Here is a 20012-nt window from a genome sequence, read left to right as displayed (position 1 = left end):
AGGGTTCTTCCTGTCCTTGCAGGTTGATGGTCAGTTTGTCCGATTACCATTCAGCCTCCCCAACAGCAGAATCCAGATCTACCACAGCAGCGTACACAGTATCATTCTGCACACCTCCTTTGGTGTGACAGTGCAGACCGTCTGGCCTCACTTTGTGCGAATTAAAGCTCCAGGTATCTACAATGGAACCCTTGGTGGACTCTGTGGAAACTTCAATGGAAATCAGAGTGATGAATTCCAAACACCAAATGGGAACCTGGTAAACAGTCCTGTGGAGTTTGGGGACAGTTGGCGTGATGGCTCATTGGCTGCTCACTGTGTAGACAATGTTAACACAACACCAAATCCAAATTCCAATGCAAACTGCAGCATCCTTGCCTCACCACAAGGCCCATTCACACAATGCTGGAGGTCCATTGACCCAGTCCCGCAGGTGCAAACATGTAGGGACATTCTCCGCTCATCTGCTGATCCAGAAACAACTGTGTGTGAGGTTTTCAGAGATTATGTCCTAATGTGCCAGCAAAGAGGGATTGATCTTGGACCCTGGAGGAATGCAACCAACTGTGGTAAGCCATGTGTGACATTGTAGCAACCATTCATAAAAGAATTGCTCTTTTACTCATTGTTTTTTTTCCCGTAGAACAAATATGCCCAGCCAACAGCCACTATGAATCCTGTGGATCTTCCTGCCCTTCTGCCTGCCCCAGCCTGTCCTTCCCGTATTCTTGTGACAATGTGTGTCAAGAGGGTTGCCAGTGTGACGATGGCTTTGTCCTCAATGGTGATGAGTGCGTGCGACCCCCTTCGTGTGGCTGCTACCACCAAGGGTACTATCGAGAAGGAGGTGAACAATTCTGGGATGGTGAGGAATGTCAGCGTTCTTGTACCTGCAATGGCACAACAGGAATGGTCCACTGCACAAGCGCCTCCTGTGGGCCACAAGAGTCCTGTGGAGTGGTGGATGGTCGATATGGCTGCCATCCAAATCCTCATGGTATATGCTCTGCCTCTGGTGACCCACACTACCGCACTTTTGATGGCAAGCGTTACGATTTCCAAGGAACGTGTCGCTATGTTCTGGCAAAACCTATCAACATCACCCAGGGTCTTCACACATTTTTGGTGGAGGCTAAAAATGAACAATGGCGCACACGTCCTGTGTCAATCACATCGGATGTTTTTGTGACCGTGTGGGGTTTTGAAGTACATATTTCAAGATCAAGGAGGGGTATGGTTCAGGTAAGTCATACCTTAATCCATAACCTTGGTGTAAAGATCTCCATCACCAGCCGTAACCAGTCGCATATCTGTCTCCCCAACTTAGGTCAACGGCGTCACCCAGAACATGCCAATACTGCTAAACAGTGGCAGAGTGTCCATCTATACAAGTGGACGCCGTACATTCATTGACACTGACTTTGGACTAACGGTTACGTATGATGGATGGAGTACTGTGACCATCTCTGTGCCTTCCATCTACAGGTAAAACTAGTCTTGAATTCCCTTATTTTTGCTTTAGATGAGTAGAGAACCATGTCATGTGATCATATAGTGTATATCCAAAACACAGCAGTATGGTTTAATGAGGAGTCCCTCTGTTTGCTTCTATTAGTGGCCAAATGGGAGGACTCTGTGGAAACTTCAATGGAAATCCAAGGGATGACTTCCAGAGTCCTTCAGGAATGAGTGTCAGAAGTCCATCTGAGTTTGGGACATCCTGGAAAGTACCAAGCAATGACACCTGTAGTGATGGCTGTGGAGCCTCCTGTCCACGATGCAACAATGTGGCACCATCTCAGGCCCAATGTCAACTGATTCGGGCGGCTGATGGTCCATTCAGCTTTTGCCATGAGGAGGTGGACCCAACACCATTCTTTAATGACTGTGTGTTTGATGTCTGCATATCTGGAAATGAAGGTGGTGATCAACTGTGCAGAGCCTTTGAGGCATATGTCAGTGCATGCCAGTCTGCCAATGTACGAGTTTACCCGTGGCGCCAGGACACCCCCTGCCGTGAGTCATCTCTTATGATTAAATATGACTACAATATTTGAGTACTAGTCAAATATAGACCACATATGCCCCTCTTTTTAATCCAGGAATGGACTGTCCCGCAAACAGCCATTATGAGCTCTGCGGTACGGACTGTGCCCACACCTGCGCCAGCAGTACTGATGCCACCTGCACACAAGTTTGCTCAGAAGGCTGTTTCTGCAATGATGGCTTCCTGAAGAGCGGAAGAGACTGTGTTCCAGTTGAAAGATGCGGTTGCCAGTACGATGGATTCTACTATAATGTAAGTTATAGTCTCACATCAAGTGCAGTCGCTAAATTATTTATCAACAACTGAAACAAATACTAAAACCTCTGTGGTTAATGCCACTTGTGATGACAGAACGAGTTATTTTTAATGGGAAAAATGAGCAGTACCAATATATCTATGTCTCCCTCGATTCACTATCACCTACAATTGTATAAATGTTTTCACATGTACATGCAGATTAAACAAGTTTGTTTCCTGAATTACAGAAAGAAACACTGAAGTAGTTGTAGCAGCTGATGATAAAAACAAAATATATATTCAAATTGAGAATTAAAATAGCAGCAATTAATCGAAAGTTCCTTTCCTCAAAACAATTGATTTGAAGATTAACGGTGGGTGACAACGTATTGTTGACAATGGAAGGGAAGCCGACTTTAACCTTCAGAAAATCTACTGACTGGTTCACTTGAAGGATCATTTGATTGAATTTGGGGAAACAATTTTGGTGATTGTTCTACTCAAAGTGACGTCATATTCATTCTTTCATCAGGCTGGTGACACGTTTTGGACGAATGGATGCACTCAACACTGCGAGTGCCATGCTCCAAATGATTTGCGCTGCTCACCTGAGTCATGCACTCCTGCCCAAGAGTGTGCCATCCAAGATGGTGTTCTGGGCTGTTACGACTCAATGGCTGCTTGCATCGTGTGGGGAGATCCACACTACTTCTCCTTTGATGGGGCTGTGTCTCATTTCCAAGGCACTTGCTCATATGTCATCTCTGAGAGTTTGAGCCACAGGAACAATGAGACACATTTCAAGATTCTTGCCACCAACAAGCACCGTCGCAACAACCGTGTATCATTTGTTTCCACTGTTGATGTTGTCTTGTCCAACGGAGGAGAGAGTGCATACATCAGTATTAGAGCCAACAGACATCTGAAGGTAGCTGTTTCTTGCTTTAGTTGCCACCCTGTACATTACTTTAGGTGTGACCATTATTACATTTCTGACCCTGACTGTCAACTTCCAGGTCAATGACGTTGCTGTAAATCCTCCCGTCACCGTGGGGAATCTTGCCAGAGTCATCAGACAGGGAAGATACATCGTAGTCGATGCAGTTGACCTCAGAGTGCAATTCGATGGCCGCAGTACTTTGATCGTCCGAGTTGGCCAAAACCGTAAAAACAGAGTCACAGGAATGTGCGGTAACTTCAACGGTGTCACTGCAGACGACAAAGCGATGCCCAATGGAAATCTTGCGGCAAACGACAATGAATTTGGAGACAGTTGGAAGGCTGCAACAAGTCTGCCAAGGTGTGTTGCCTTTTTCAGACTTGCAATTGCTCTCAGTACAGCACAATGTTTGATAAGCTTATCATGTATATTCAAAACCTGAGCAATGTCTTTTGTCACATTCAGATGCGGATCTACTGACGACAGGAGTGGTGGCGGTCTAGATGACTGCAGCAACATTGAAGAGTACTCTCAGCTCTGCAGTGTCATCACCAACACCACTGGTCCCTTCAGAGATTGCCACCATCACTCCGACCCTGCCACATTCTACAACGCCTGTGTCCATGACCTGTGTCTCTACACTCCTGCCAACAACATGTTGTGTTCGGTTGTCTCCTCCTACGAAGCTACTTGTTCAGTTTCAGGATCAGAAATCGAAGACTGGCGCACACCTTTGATGTGTGGTACGTTCTCAGAGTGAAGAGGTGCCATATTGGTGCTTGATACGTCTATTACTGACCTGTTCACCTGCCCCCAGATGAGACTGATCCTTGTGAGCACCTGGACTGCACAGAGTTTGAATGGTGTGGTGAGAAGGATGGTGTTTATGGCTGCTTCTGTGATGACGACCACCATCGAGCCAGCAACGAGAGCTTCGGTGAGAAGGATCTATTGTATTCTGTGTTTCAGATCCTTGTTAATAGATTCCAAGCAGTCTTTCCTTCAATGTAATCTACCTTTTTCTCATTTTAATTTGGTTCATAACTTATATGCACAATTAATCACATAGTGGCACAGAGGACATAGATGATAGGAATGAATATATATATATATATATATATATATATATATATATATATATATATATATATATATATATATATATATATATATATATATATATATATACCTCAATGAGTTTAATCTCACTTCCTCCCAGTTTACGTTGTACTTCAGAATCTACAGCAGATGATAAATATCAGAAATGGTGGCAACTATAATACCTTTGGGCACAAAATGACTAAAACTTCATCTGATTTTCTCCTTCACAGATTCGACAATCACATGTGACAGCAGTTCAGGCACCATGTCTGTGTCTCGCTGTCAGCTGTTTGAAGCTGGCTATCACTCCAGTTCCCTTCACCTCCGCGATGCCTCCTGCAACGGAACCATCCAGGACGGACGACTGGTGTTCAACTACAACAATGATGATCAAATCTGCGGGACAACTTTGAGGGTACAAACAAAAGACCTTCACAATTCCTGCCAAATATTCATCCTGTCTCTGTGGTTTTGAGATGTCATACTTGTACTTCCAGAGCAATGGAACCCACTTCATCTATAAGAACACCATCCAAAGTGATTCACTGCCTCTTGATGCTGTGATCAGTCGTGAAAGGGGCATCCGTCTGCACTTCTGCTGTGAATACCCGCTGAGCCAGGCCCTCTCCATGTCAGTGGGCATTAACCCAGTGGAGAGGTGAGAGTACAACCAGCGAGAGGCATTTCAAAACTCTGGTGCCTTCATCACCAGCAGACTGTGTAGTTGTTGTTTCACTCTTCGTAGAATACAAAGAATGTCATTCAGTCATGTGCCCCTATGTCTAATAATAATCCTTAAGTTATACATCACTCCCATACAAACTACTTATTTAAAAAGAAGATAAATAGCATAGTACCAAATTTGCAAATTATCATAGAACACTAACAATTTGGTATGTCATGTGGTTGACATTTTTTTGTTTTTCTGAAGCGTGATCAACAAGAAGCTTCCACGGGGCCAAGGACAGTACCGGGTCCGGATGATCCCTTACCGGGATGCTACATTCTGGAATCCAGTCACCTCTGCGGAGAACATTGAGATGCAGCTCAACGAGAGACTTTTTGTTGAGGTGCGAACTGAAGGAGTGGATGCACGCCAACTCGCAACCGTTCTGGACTCATGCTGGGCCACCCCGGTCAACCAGGCTGACTACCCCATCCGCTGGGACCTCATTGTAGACGAGTAAATACTTTGTTTTCCACCATCATCAGTTTGGACGGGTGTCACACTAACCACCTTTCATATATCTCAGGTGTCCAAACCCGGCTGATGGTACCGTCGAACTGATGCAGAGCGGTCTCTCTACTGCAACACGATTTTCTTTCAGGATGTTTACCTTCACCGACGCTGACTCCATTTACCTGCACTGCCGAATGCACCTGTGTCTTCTGAGTGAGGGAAACTGCGATGCCGTAAGTTTAATCCAACTTCTGTGTTTGTGTGTGAAAGTCTGTGCTGAGTCAGACCCTTCTTGGTTCCCTGCAGCACTGCTATCCCGGCCACCACAACAGAGTTAGAAGAGAATTGCTTCTTGAGGCTTCAGGCATCTCACTTGGACCTCTCAAGACACGATCTCGTATGCTACAATAACATTTCAAATGTTTTGGTGTTGTTCTGCGTTTTGTGGGTGACTTAGTGTGTCTTTTCTTTCAGGACGACAAGTTCTGAAGAGCAACGCTTCCAGTCACTTCAGCCCACTGACGATGCTGCTGGTGGCCACCATGCTGGCTGTCAAAACTTTAATGTGATGTTGTGAACTTACTCACTCAAAACTTGTTTCTAACTACTCCTGCAATATCTATGTCAAAAGATGGTGTGTGTAAAATGAGAAACTAATGAAATTTACCCGTCAATTACTTTGTGTCACTGTAAACTACATTGTGTTATGGGTTGGGCTGAAAAGCAAACTGTCTGCATTGTGGGGTTTTATTATGTTAACTGTCTATTTCTTTATCCTGAGATACTTTTGGTATAACTAATATGTTATATGTTTAGGGATGGGACTGACAACATCGGGCTCTATATTTATATTTCGACGTATCAGGAATTGTAATTGAAATCTCTTCACAGTCAGCTGCTCTGCAAGTTCACTGCAAACTGTGGAATGGATTTTCTGTGAGAGGCAAGAGACGTGCCTTAGAGACTTCAGCTGAAAACATGAAGCCATTTAGCATGTGAGCTTTGAGCAGAATGCATTCGAACTTAGTTATGAGTCAGTTGGAACCCAAAGTAGATGTAAAGTGGAGCAGTGGAGTTGGCTGACAGAACAAAACAGGAGTGCGAGAGCATGAGACAGGCGTGTGAACGAACTGCGATTTGGATGTTTGCAATTCACAAATGCAGTGTGTGTCTTTAAAGAGCAAGTATATGATGTGTTGCTGATCAAATGAAGCAGTATCTTGTATCACTTCACTTTCTCCATATGTCGGTGTTGGACTTAATAAATATCACATGCTGATGTGAAACCTTCAGAGTTGCACATTTCTTTTCAGGATGTTTTTACTGTTGTCAGGATTTCATAGTTCCTTCTGTGGTCTTACACTGACCTCTAGTTGCCTCCTCTAATGAATGCACAATCAACAATGTTCAAAGAAACAGTAAACTGAGCTCTGGTATCAGATCGGAGGAATATTGGTACCAGCAGAAATCCAAATTCAAGTATCAGGATCGGATCGGAAGTCCAAAATGTGGAACGGCGCATCTCTTTCAAATATAAATGACTTTAAATGCACACAAATTGAAATTAAATTGCCTTAAATTTAATTAGGTCACAATACAAACTTTGCTTGTCATCACACAAACATAATGTATGCAGGACCAGTTAGTCCTTTCACGGGTCTTTGTCAGGTTCACCACATTCATGTATCACTGATATCACCATTGAAATACATGATTGCCAGTCTCTTCGTGTTTTGTTCAGTGAGCGTCTCTTGTCTGTGAGCAGGGTTTTGAATTTGCTAAAGTTCTGTTCACAATCAACTGTGCTAAGTGGGAAATAAGATGCAATCATTGCTCTTCAGTAGTTTGCTAGCTCCAAGTCCGTGGGCAGGGGGTCTTGAGAAACACGCTGCACTGAGCTCTGCTGATGGGTGAGCCATGGGCTTCAGTCTTGAGTGTGCTTCGACCTGCTTTTCCATGGATGGAGCCTGTCTGGCATCACAGACACGGGTCATCCTGTACTCATCTCTGGCTGGATGTGTATCCCAATGTCTGGAGAAGTTAGTGAAAGCCAGATGAAAGGCTTCATGGAGATTGTCCAACACAATGTCCGTCCTTTTAAACACCATTTTCCTCAGCAGGTCGCCTGTCTAGGGCCCAAAACCATGTGTTTTTGCTGTTCCATTAACAAGGCAGGGCCCAAGATCCACCATGACATTCTCCACTAATACAGCTGTGGGTTTGTGGGTTCCTTCAAGGATTGCCAGGGCTGTCATTCATTTGGAGCAGGCATCGGAAATGAAGGTCAGCTTTAGGGTGACAGCCCCAAACCAGCTAATCCATCTAGTACACACAGCCTCAGGAGGATCCTTCGCATTTACAAACTTCCTGTCGAAGGGAACCCACCTTCGCTTTCTGGCAGGTTTCTTGAAGAACACAGATCTCATCCATGCCACAAGTGAGGTAGAATCAGATAAATATTGGAAATGCTGCCATGTCTCGCTGACCAGATTGATGATATGGTAGAGGCAAGTGACTTGGACAATATTTGGCATCAACCCTTTAAAGACTTCCCTGTATGCCTTCATATAGTAGGAGGCATTATCTGTGACCACTGCCCATGTATCATTCCAATCCGGACCACTGCTGTGTAGGGAGGTTAGCACAGCTTGGGAAACGGTTGCGTAGTTGCATCTAGCCGTGAAGACAACATCCACAAGAAAGTATTGGCGTACAACTCCTGTGATTAAAGAAGAAAACAGTAGTTTACACAATTGACTTTAATTCATCGAAACAAAGCAAAGCAATGTAATGCTTTATTGCTGTACTAGCATTATTTTTTACAAGTGTAAAAAAAGAAAAGCAAGAAGATATTACAGCAAAATTGCGTTGTTTAAACTGCAACGTATGAGAACACTGAGCTGCATTGACTTACCAACTTACAATGTTCAGGACGCTACAATCTCTTGCATCAGTCGTCTCAATCCACAACAACAAAGTCGTTTGTGCCACGGATCTTTTGCAGCGCAGACATATGTTGCTGAAATACTTGTGGGAAGCGTAGTTGGCGAAGACAGCGCAAGTTGGGGGGGGGGTAATTCCTCCATTCCGTCCGCGATTCCATGATCACGGAAATCATAGGGCCCTACATAGGTCAAGTTCATAACTCTTGTGCCGGTGGATAAAAAATTTGAAGAAAAAGTGACAGATCCGGAGTCACACATTTTCCATGCCTCATTGTGACTTAATTGTTAAATTCCCCATCACTGTTTTACTATTACAACGGTCACCATAGCCGACGTTGACGGATCGCTAGGTCTCCCCCCTCTAATCACAAAAAGCTATTATTACATTAATATTCTCTTATCAAGGCATGTATAAATTAAACAGACATAATTCAGCAATTTATCATTTTGCAATAAAACATGTTTAACCACATACTAATTAATGTATAACAAATTAATATATATATATATATATATATATATATATATATATATATATATATATATATATATATATATATATATATATATATGAACTGCACAGCACACAACGTGTTCAATTGCTACTTAAAACTACTGCAGCTCTTTGAGGTACTAGAACAATGTTTCTTCATTGACAATAACTTATTTTGTGCTCTTCATGTGCAAAATAACGTCCATGGCTGTGCAGGTGACACAGCAATTCACGGTCAGTCTATTAGCATCGTGGTTATCGTTAGCTTACCAAGGTAGTTAAAAGTAGAAAGCAGTGACTTTCCCCAGCTCCTGGTCACTTCGACGGTGTTTTCTACCGCTGGTACTTAAAGGAGTAGACGTAATACCTGCTTTAAGTTATGTAAGTACTTTCAAAAACGCCGCTGTTACCCCTGTACCTGTCAATCACTGCGTAGGGGCGGAGCTAATGTCCCTGACTGCCTTCACTCTTAAAGTGACATTGCACTATTTGAAAGGTATTGCAGAACAGTTTTAAGCCCTCTTTTCTAGAGGGTTACAGATACACCTAAAGACAGTGGCCGACTCCGAGAAGGATCTATTGAGTCAGCCCTCTGGTACGTCGACTCCAGTAGCACGGTGTGTTTTGGCCCAAGGAGCAAGACCTACAGTACCACTGCTTTGCCCGTTGAGTTCTCGGAGTTACCATAGTAACGAGCATAACCGAGTCAACTGAGCTGCAATCGTCAGGATGAGAACGATGATCCAGATAATTCACAGATTCCCAAGTAGAAGGAATTTGTGTTTTTTACAAGCTGAGAAATGTACAGCAACGACCTTGTATAGTTCGACTGGGACAAGCTTTGCTCAGTGGTTGCGAGATAAATCTTTTACCAATATAAAAAAATAAATAAATAAATAAAAAAAAATGCTAGATAGGGTGTGAACTAAATTCAGAATAGAAAAGGACACAACCTATTCTTCATGGAGGAAGGAAATGGAAATGAGAAGGAAAGAATACACTTACAATACTATACTAGTGCACATTTCATTACTTTAGTTTGCTTATTATTATTATTATTATTATAACCTAATAAAGGCTACCTAATCTAATGTAATCTAGTCTGATAATATTTTTTGTATTTTGTTATCTATTACCTCTATTCTATATCTATTACAACTGCTATAATTTAACTTTTTATGGCCAACTGATTTTTGTTTTACTGGATGTTTGAATGTGGATAGCATTAAGTCAGAAACTCAATTAAAAAAATGTTTGTCTTTAAAAAAATAAAAAAATAAATAAATAAAGGTAATGACTTGATACGGACAGCAGACGGCAGCACAGCAGCGTTATGAGTTCCTCCTAGACGCGTGAGCCGTTAGGAAGAGGCGCTTTACACCATTGCGACTTGGGCTGGTCAGTTAATCGATTTTTGATCGGGATTACGATTATGTCTGCCTCTGATTATTAAAGCGTGATAATCACCCTGATGCGATTATTTAGCCGGACACCCGTCTCCTCGACTTCTTGACTTCTCGACTGCATGGTATTCAGCGTCAGAACCTCCGAGGAGCAGACGCTCAGATGTGGAAGTTTTATAATTTAACGGGTGACTTCTCCAATGATCTCATGAAAAATGACTAAAAATGGAAAACTATGGAACGTGAAATCACATCTTACAACATCAGAACCACAGAGAGATCTATGCATCCCAGTCAACTTGCCGCTCAACTCCAAACATTTTCTCGTCTCCACTGTCCTCTAAAGCCAGACCTTACAGATTGGAGTTTCTATCGAGAAACATTAACCTACATTCATTGTACATACATTGTCCGATGAAGTCTGAAAGCTAAATGACAGCAAAACATTAAATCGTTGAATAATCGTGATTATGATATGAATCAAAATGATCTCGATGATCATTTTTACCAGAATCGTCCAGCCCTAATTATGACATTAAATATCATTTTTAAAAAATGGTTATTTGATTTCACGTTGTGTTTTATGAAGCACAATAAAACACACATCGAGTTGTGCTGGTCACATGACTCGATGCGCCGCTCAGCCATTTTAAATTTAATATGGCAACTATACAACATTCGTAAATCCAAACCAGCCTCCAAAGTCGCTCTGTCATGTTAAATAATTCCACGAAACATAGTGTATGTGCACTATAAAGGTTCATCTGGAAGATGGTGTGGCAAGAACACCGACCAAATCTTACTCTGCTGCTGCTTCAGCCTTTGTGGTTTAAAAACAAAACAACAAAAGCTGTGAGTTCAGCAGTCAATCTCCCACGGTATATACGGTCACACTGAAGTAAGACCCTTTGGACCCCATTTACTCATTTTTGTGACGAAACGGGGTTTTGGCAGGTGTAAAGTGGATGAGAAAACTTGAGTTTTGCATCTTCCATTGCAACACGTCGCGTGTGCTTTGTGAACACACTTAAAGAAATCTCCGTTTAACCCCATAGACCTGAGCTTTTCTTGAGTTTTTTTTTTTTTTTTTTTTTTTACAATTTGAGATAGGTATTACTTAGACAAATATCTAAACATTGTCTTGTAAGGAAAGTTGTGTTTGCTAAGAAGAATTACGTTGTTTGTGGACCATTATGATTCATAATGATATTATTAATAAGACTTTTCTAACAACTAATACATGTCAGATTTCCACGTCATACAAGGGTGGACACTTCATTGTGCATATTGTATGTACATTAGATTAATTCTCCAAATTGGAACAGAATGTTCTGTCCTGTTTTATTTCATTCAGGAGTTGTTGTTGCGCGAGTCTTTGTACTGTTAAGCTTGCGTTTCTTCCTTCTTTTTTCTTGCTGAAAGGTGCGGCCAGTGTCCCTGAATGTGGCCAGTTGATCAGCATTTTGAAAATCATTTTAAAGTACCATGTCATGAAAGTAAAATGAAAGTAATCTGTAGATAATGGTCCACATCCACACCTGCGCCTACCTCCTTGCCTGACATCAACGAGGAGATTGAGCAGTGTACTGGGCCTGGCGTCCCCTCAGGTGGGGCAACCAGGCACATTTTCCTCTTGATATTCTCCCCCTCCTCCTAGACCCAGCTCATCCAGCCCCCTGAGTGGTAGTCTGCACTCAGCTAGATCCTGGAATTCTCGCGTCACAGAGCTACATCCCTCCTGGCTTTAAGTCTCCCAGTGGTCTGGTATGGAGCCTACTGCTGAGTGGATGAGGCGAATTCAGCTCCTGCTCTTCCTGGAGAGGAAAGAGCAGGTTTTTCACATCACGACTCCTCTCAGCGATGCCACATTATTTCTATTTATCCTGAGGGAGAGGAATGATGTGGAGTTTTCAGTCTTGACCCCTCAACTTTTGAGATACTTTCTTGCAGTGTTTGAGTTCTTCCCACTCAAATCAGAGGATGTGCCATGACCCCCTTGTCTGTGGGATGTTTTACTCTCTGCTCCTGTTCTCTCTTGCTTACGTGAGGTTACCTACATGTAACCAGTGTTCTCCAAAGTGTGCGAAGCCCAGCCTGGAGCTGCCACCCTCAGTGCGGACAACTGGAATTCCTCATGCTCTGTGAGTGCTTTAGGAGGAAAATGCATGTTACCTCCAGGTGAGTGTAGACGTCACTTGGCTTTATTTCTGCCAGAGAAGCAATGCACAAGAACTTCCAGTGTGTGTCCGCTATCTGGAGTATCCACCTTTACCATCACTTTAACTGTGGCCAGCTGGTCCTCCTAGTCATCCAGGCACCACTCAAGTGCACCCAGTATCATGAAATAACGTGATACTGAATCATGAAATAATGGTATACTATCATGAAATAACATGATATTGAATCATGAAATAATTGTATACTATCATGAAATAACATGATACTGGATCATGAAATAATGGTATACTATCATGAAATAACATGATACTGACTCATGAAATAATGGTATACTATCATGAAATAACATGATACTCAATCATGAAATAATGGCATACTATCGTGAAATAACGTGATCCAAAACATTCAGCTGTCAGTTTCGTAGCATTTAATATTGGAATTTTGGGTTTTGCCGCCATCTTGTGTCTGATTTTGATTATTATACCGCGGTGTTATTCATCGTCGCGTTTTTTTCCTTTCATAAATTGTTCGTTTCTTTCTGGTGCCTGCTTGTTCTGCTCCATGTGATTTTCTCACTTGGCATCACAGTATTTCCTCACCTCCGTTTGTGCCTCCCTCCTGGTTTGGCGACCCCAAATGAGTAGATTTGATTTAGGGATTGGTGGGGACACAACTTTGTCTTTCAGCTGGCAACAATATATATGTATATGGCGTAGAGTGCCCTGACATAACCTGGTTAGATGCTGGGTTGGCAGTGGCCTTTAAAGAAACATAACGGACCAACACCAGCACGTAACATTGCTGCCCAAATCGTCACTGACTGTGTAGACATCACACTTCATTCTGAAAACATGGTGCCAGAGAGAGGTCCAGTTCCCACAGTTTTGTCTTGACACGAAGTGAATAAAATGAATCATCGAAACAAGGTGTCGGGGAAGAAAAAAATGGATAAAAATAGACTGTCTTCCTCATACTATACATTCTGGTTTTCTTTTGTCTTTTAGTGATGGAGTGGAGTTCTATGGCACCACGGCTTTGATCAGAATCTCTGATAGCTATTTATGTCCGTGAAATGATTCACAGATGGTTAGTTTGAGGTGTGAAGAAGGTGAAAATTGGATTTCCGTCTAAAAACTTTGCTGATACTTGTTGAAATATGTATTTACCCATTTTTGGTGACATTTTTTATTGCTTATTTATGACTGATTTTGACAACATAGTTCTAATTATGGCCTTCAATAATTCAACTTCACTGTCCACTTCTTGTTTTTAAACATCCAAACATTTTTTAAATTCTATTTGAAAATCGAAGCGGCATGCCTCAAACCAGTTTGGTTAGTTTATCACTAATTCCTAATTTTGAACCACTAATTCTCAGTGTTGGATTTACCACTTAGGATTACAGTATTTTCTACACTGCTCAAAAAATAAAGGGAAGACTTAAACAACACAATGTAACTCCAAGTCAACCACACTTCTGTGAAATCAAACTGTCCATTTAGAAAGAAACACTTATTCACAATTTCACATGCTGTTGTGCAAGTGGAATAGACAACAGGTGGAAATGATAGGCAACTGGCAAGACACACCTAATAAAGGAGTGGTTCTGCAGGCGGTGACCTCAGACCACTTCTCAGTTCCGATGCTTTCTGGCTGATGTTTTGGTCACTTTTGAATGCTGGCGATGATTTCACTCCAGTGGCACGAGACTGAGTCTACAACCCACACAAGGATGGAGGCGCTACAGGAGACAGGCCGGTACATCAGGAGACGTGGAGGAGGCCGTGGGAGGGCAACAACCCAGCAGCAGGAGCGCTACCTCCTTCTTTGTGGAAGGAGGAACAGGAGGAGCGCTGCAAAATGAGCTCCAGCAGGCCACACATGTGCATGTGTCTGCTCAAACAGTCAGAAACAGACTCCTTGAGGGTGGGATGAGAGCCCAACGTCCACAGGTGGGCGTTGTGCTTACAGCCCATCACGGTGCAGGACGTTTGGCATTTGCTAGAGAACACCAAGATTGGCAGATTGGCCACTGGCGCCCTGTGCTCTTCACAGATGAAAGCAGGTTCACACTGAGCACAAGTGACAGCCGTGACAGAGTCCGGAGACGCCGTGGAGAACCTTCTGCCGACTGCAACATGCTCCAGCGTGACTGGTTTGGCAGTGGGTCAGTAATGGTGTGGGGTGGCATTTCTTTGATGGGCTGCACAGCCCTGCATGTGCTCGACAGAGGTAGTCTGACCCCCATTAGGCACCCAGAGATCTAGGATCTTCAGACCCCTCGTGAGACCATATGCTGGTGTGGTTGGCCCTAATGCAAGACAATGCTAGACCTCATGTGGCTGGAGTGTCAGCTGTTCCTACAACACGAAGTGGACTGGCCCGCCCGTTCCCCAGATCTGAATCCAATTGAGCACATCTGGAACATCACATCTGGAATGTCTCGCTCCATCCACCAACGCCAAGTTGTGCAGGAGTCGGCGGACGCTTTTGTCCAGGTCTGTGAGGTGATCCCTCAGGAGAACATCCTCATCAGGAGCATGCCCAGGCAGGGAGGTCATACAGGCACGCGGAGGGCACACACACGACTGAGCCTCATTTGGGCTTGTCTAAAGGACATTACATCAAAGTTGGATCAGCCTGGAGTGTGTTTTTCCACTTGAATTTTGAGTATAACTCCAAATCCAGACCTCCGTGGGTTGATACATTTGACTTTCATTGAAAATTTCTGTGTGATTTTGTTGTCAGCACATTCAACTATGGAAAGTACAAAGTATTTAATAAAAATATTTCATTCATTCAGATCTACAACGTTTTACTTTAGTGTTTAGCACAGCAGTTCTTCAACAAGAATGTTTTACCTTTCTATGTATTCATAATGGGTAGTTATGAAGGTGTTTTAAAAACTGTAAAAGACTCTCTCGGTAGCTACTGTGACTCTGGTTCAGTGTCGGGTTTAATAACCAATTATTTTCATCAACAAACTGGATCAACTCAGCGATCAAATATGATTTAAAGTTGGCCCAGTCTTTCTAATGCTCCTCACTAAATGTGTCCGGCTCCGAACAGAAAATTATTTTCTGTCTTACTTTGTTCAGCGAAACAGAGAATATACTATTTCCAAGTGAAGTTTGGACTGAAGAACCACTTTACTGTTCAATGAAAAAAAAAAATCAGGATTATATTTTTAATTAAAAGCGCTCAGCCCTATTTGCAGGAGTCTCCTCGAGGCGAGGTGAGGGGATTGATGGTCTCTCTCAGACTGACCCATGAAGCTGGAGGTGGCACCGACCACATTGCAGAATGCCAGCCAGACCTGGGAGGTAGGAGGAATGGAAGCAGCTTGTGAAAGGGAGCACCCTCAAATTGGGAGAGGAGACGGGAAGAGCAATCATCTGGCTGTGGCTGCGAAGGGAGAACATGTCTTGGAGAAAACAAGAGTCCTAGCTACATAGATTTAAACTCTTCAAATAGACTTGTGGTTTGACACAACACAAACCAGGGCCAAGTTTGCAAGCACGTGGCCTGTAGCGAGACAAGTGGCAAGACACGAGACCTGTTTCATGAGTAAATGTAAATGAATTTAATTCCTTTGAAGAAGAGCCCGCGTTTGAATCTAAATATCGTTTGTTATTGCATTAAGCATAAGCAACAGCAACATTGTCCAACAATGCATGCAGTAGCTTGAGACCTCAAGAGAGACAACACATTCTACTGGAAGAGAAAGTCTCTAGAAAAAGCAATTTTCAATAGTCAGACAAAGAGCTCGGCAACAGTTCAAATGAAACGATGGTTGAGACTTACCGTAAAGGAAACAATGATGCCCCATCTGCGAACAGCTACACTTACATAAAACAATGACATAATTCTTGAGAAATTTAATGAAGAGCCTTATGGCGTTGATTGACATGTGACTGTGTTGACTGTGACTTATCAGAAGGAGGAAGCACAAAGTGCTCTGCAATTTCCTGGTTGGTTGCTAGGTTGGCAGTGGACTTAGAAAAAACCCACAATGGAATGAAACTGAGCGATCCATCAATCATTTAACCAGCATTTCAACACGTGTTTCTTGATTGTCTTTGACGATGGATTCCGGTAATGTGCATGGTATTTTTTAATCTTCTGATACATTACAATCATTAAAAACGTGTTACTTAACATTTCGTGACTATGATATAACTATTATATCACATGGCTTCTTGGAATTTAAAAGAAAGGCATCATTCTGTGGTTTGGGAAGGATTGGGTTTTAATGTGAAAACACAAAAAAATATATAATTTCAGTGTCACCTGTGATGCGTTGTGTTCCGGACAATGCTGAACATTTTATCTCGAGTAAATGTCTTTGTCTCACATATTTCTTCCACATATCATTGTCACTTCTGACCCAGTATCCCATGTCATGATTTGCTTTTATTTTGCACCACTTTCGTTTTCGCCTCCTTCCCCTTCTTTTGGATATGGCACACAACTGGAACTAATCTACAGATCATCATCTGCCCCTTTTTTAAAGGACCGTGGACCATGGTTGAAACCATGGTTTCAGCAATGGGTGCCAGATCGAATCTACTCATTCTTAGGTAATTGGCTTCAGCATATCCTTCTCCCTGTCCGCTCGCTCTCGTGTTTTCTGATCCCTTGGTTTTTCCCCTGGTGCCTGAGTTAGTGTTGTTTCTAATCTTTGTTTGTTTCCAATCTTCACGCGTTACCTATTTTTGTGATATTGTTGTTTTCTGATCATCGTGTTTTGGTATTTTCAGATTCCTCGCTCGTGATCTCCCCATTCGGTGACACTTTTGGTTGGACTTATTTTCGTATGTGTGCCGTATTTTCCGGACTCTGGAGCGCACCGGTATATTAGCCACACCCACCAAATCTAAGAAGGAGAATAGATCTTTTTCATACATAAGCCGCACCGGTCTATAAGCCTTCATCAGAGTGCCGGCCGTCACACATGATCGGATTTTGTGATCGGCAATGACAGGCAATGATCGGCATTAACCGATCACGCTGAGATCAATCTCTCATCGATTGGAGCATCCCTGGTAAAAATCCATACATTAGCCCCAGCGTTGTATAAGCCGCAGGGTTCAGACCGCGAGAAAAAAGTTGCGGCTTATAGTCTGGAAAATACGCCTCAGTTCTGGCATGACTGTGTTCCCTGATATGCTTGGTCTGTCAGGAATATCTGCCTGTGCAACCACTTTTCCGTTGTAGGTTCTGCAACCATTCCTCATGCTCCCCCTCAATTTAACTTTGTCACTGAGGAGACCAGAGCATGCTGACTTCAAGAACCTTTGGTGTTTGAGGTCTGTGCTGTAGCATTCATCTCAGCCTGGTTCCTTGGCAGTGAGCAGAAGTCTCTCCATTAATCCGGGCGGGGGCTGCCTTATTTGTCAGTATCGGCAAAGGCAACAATCTCACCGTCAATATAAGACGCCATGGGAGTGAGGATGTGTTGATTCTATCACTCACTAAAGGAAGTTGTGCTGTGATCCCGGACTATCTTGTGTGATGTTCACCAGATAGATGGTGTTACAGGCCAGTGGAACTCTCTTCCTGCAAGTGTCCTTTCCGTGTCCAGTCCCTCGTCCATGCTATAGGTGTGTTGCCGCTGTGATGGTGATGCTTAGGTGGTGTCTACTTTTCAATGGCATAGAACTAAGCTGAGGCGTGTCAAGTATGGGCATCAGAGCATCAGCCGCCATGAAAGAATGAACCAACACAGAGGCATGAGCGTTCTTTAATTAATGTTCACACGCTGCTCAAAGGCCTTTTGGTGGGAAGGAAGTGTTTCTGTGCTCAGGAATCTGTCAAGCTGATTCCGAGATGAGTATATTGAGCTTCTTCCGCACAAGACTGGAGATCAATTGCTCAAAACCCTTCATTGTTTTTGCGGTTTAATTGTAAATTCCTGTTACGTCTGAACAATGAATGTTGTGGTTGATCACGTGCAGTCTCTGATGAAGTAAGCTTAGTCAGATCTTGGCGCCTTCAATGGTGGATTTGTTTTTATGATTCATTTGTTTGTATGTTCATCATTATTTCCTTTATTTATCTTATCTATCAAATGCAACAGAAGTTGACAGGGCATACTATTCCAATTGTAAGGTGACAACTCAAAACTGGACTGAAAAGATCACATAAATGTGTCAGATTGTGAAGCATAACATGGTTGTAATTATCAGTACACTTTAACATAACAAACCCTAGTTCACAACCCATCTCTCATTAAGATTAGATTTACTGGTCGTCCACAAAGCATCAGCATTAAAAAAAAAAAAGTGAAGTCACAAGCTATCAAATAACAGAAAACAAATAAATACAGAAAATATAAAAACGTATATCATGAGGAAATAGATAAAATATAGGAAAAACTCAAGAGATAATAATAAATTGTATAAATAGATAATAAATAAACAAATGATTGACAATCAACAATGTACAGTCCAGTTTGTTGTTCAAGTGAACACCCAGGTACTTACTGTATATGATGCCACCCTCTCGATGTCAGCACCCTGGATGTTCACCGGTGAAGGTGGAGCGTGTCAGCGCCTGCAGAGGTCCACCACCAGCTCCTTGGTTGTACCCGTGTTAATCTGGAGAGGTGGTTTCTCAGGCACCAGTCCGCACAGTCCTGCGCCAGATGCCTGTACTCTCTGTCGACCTTCTACACGTGGCAGGATGGGGTGTTGTGCGCATTATTAATTATTGAAAGACTGAAAATTTCTCGTTGTATGTTCAATTCCGTTCACCTTTGCCTCAGTAAAACATTGCACTTCCGCTTTAACCAAGGTTTCAACCTATAGAAGGAACATGCCAAACAAAAAGTTACAATCTAAAAACTGTCGACAATAAATACACATTGTTATCAGTATGATCAAAATATTATTTGAAGAGGAATAAGCAGAATATTAACCTTTTGTAGAGATCCTCACCGTTGATCAATACATATGTAGGAACCAAAAACTGATTGATAGAACAAGATGATTCTAAATCCCTGACAGTAAAGAATCTGTTGATAAAGTGTTGTTATGAACTGGTCGACAGTTTTTCTGCATTTCAGCATTTTTTTTTTTTAATTAAGATTTTGTCTGCTCACTTTCAAGATAATGAAACATAACATTCCTCAGCTTCTTCATGCCAACATAAACTCCTGCACTACTACCTGGACCGGAATCTTTTGGCACAGCTACCGTCACGTAAGTCCTTCCTGTAATCTCGGAAAAACTCCTCTGACTGGTTCACATGACTCGATGATCATCATGTGAGTTTCCTCGTCTAACAGAAGCAATTTCAAATAGCATGTCCATCAACAACTCACTCATCGCATGTCAAATGAAACACTCCCTCTTTGAGTCACCCATTGTTGTTGCACGGTCCTCATTGTGTGCTGTTCAATTGGACTAAAGCCTTTTCACATTAATCTATTCATGTGATGCCAACTCGAGTTGACTGAAAATAAAGGTGAGGCATCACAACCACTCC

The 20012-nt window shown here is 42.6% G+C and overlaps 3 protein-coding genes across 3 annotated transcripts in view; 2 read left to right on the top strand and 1 right to left on the bottom strand.

Moving 5' to 3' along the window:
* The window catches only part of LOC128759478 (IgGFc-binding protein-like), a 29987-nt gene extending 24475 nt beyond the window's left edge, over positions 1 to 5512 (top strand). Inside the window, exons 47-58 of the mRNA XM_053866470.1 lie at positions 23 to 569; positions 644 to 1242; positions 1328 to 1485; positions 1616 to 2016; positions 2103 to 2299; positions 2817 to 3212; positions 3301 to 3584; positions 3690 to 3967; positions 4042 to 4161; positions 4556 to 4740; positions 4823 to 4983; positions 5257 to 5512. Of these exons, the coding sequence (XP_053722445.1) occupies positions 23 to 569; positions 644 to 1242; positions 1328 to 1485; positions 1616 to 2016; positions 2103 to 2299; positions 2817 to 3212; positions 3301 to 3584; positions 3690 to 3967; positions 4042 to 4161; positions 4556 to 4740; positions 4823 to 4983; positions 5257 to 5512 (3582 nt within the window). The remainder of the gene's footprint in view (positions 1 to 22; positions 570 to 643; positions 1243 to 1327; positions 1486 to 1615; positions 2017 to 2102; positions 2300 to 2816; positions 3213 to 3300; positions 3585 to 3689; positions 3968 to 4041; positions 4162 to 4555; positions 4741 to 4822; positions 4984 to 5256) is intronic.
* LOC128759482 (neurexophilin-1-like) overlaps positions 1 to 9397 on the bottom strand; it is a 48728-nt gene extending 39331 nt beyond the window's left edge. Inside the window, exon 1 of the mRNA XM_053866474.1 lies at positions 9214 to 9397. The gene's annotated coding sequence lies outside the window, so the exon portion shown is untranslated. The remainder of the gene's footprint in view (positions 1 to 9213) is intronic.
* LOC128759483 (uromodulin-like) lies at positions 5570 to 6751 on the top strand. Its single transcript, XM_053866476.1, has 3 exons — positions 5570 to 5738; positions 5812 to 5902; positions 5980 to 6751. Exons 1-3 carry the CDS (start codon positions 5613 to 5615, stop codon positions 6072 to 6074), a joined length of 312 nt encoding a protein of 103 aa, XP_053722451.1. The 5' UTR covers positions 5570 to 5612; the 3' UTR covers positions 6075 to 6751.
* Positions 9398 to 20012: the final 10615 nt, after the last annotated feature.

This window comes from Synchiropus splendidus, chromosome 5 (assembly GCF_027744825.2).
Source record: "Synchiropus splendidus isolate RoL2022-P1 chromosome 5, RoL_Sspl_1.0, whole genome shotgun sequence".
Classification (NCBI taxonomy): Eukaryota; Metazoa; Chordata; class Actinopteri; order Syngnathiformes; family Callionymidae; genus Synchiropus; species Synchiropus splendidus.
The sequence above is the reverse complement of the archived record's forward strand: the minus strand, read 5'-3'. Positions and strand labels throughout refer to the sequence as shown.

Coding starts and splice junctions, on each gene's coding strand:
- LOC128759483 (XM_053866476.1), top strand. CDS start 5,613: ATGCAGAGCGGTCTCTCTACTGCAACACGATTTTCTTTCAGGATGTTT. Junction 5,739..5,811: donor GTGAGGGAAACTGCGATGCC/GTAAGTTTAATC, acceptor GGTTCCCTGCAG/CACTGCTATCCCGGCCACCA. Junction 5,903..5,979: donor ACCTCTCAAGACACGATCTC/GTATGCTACAAT, acceptor CTTTTCTTTCAG/GACGACAAGTTCTGAAGAGC.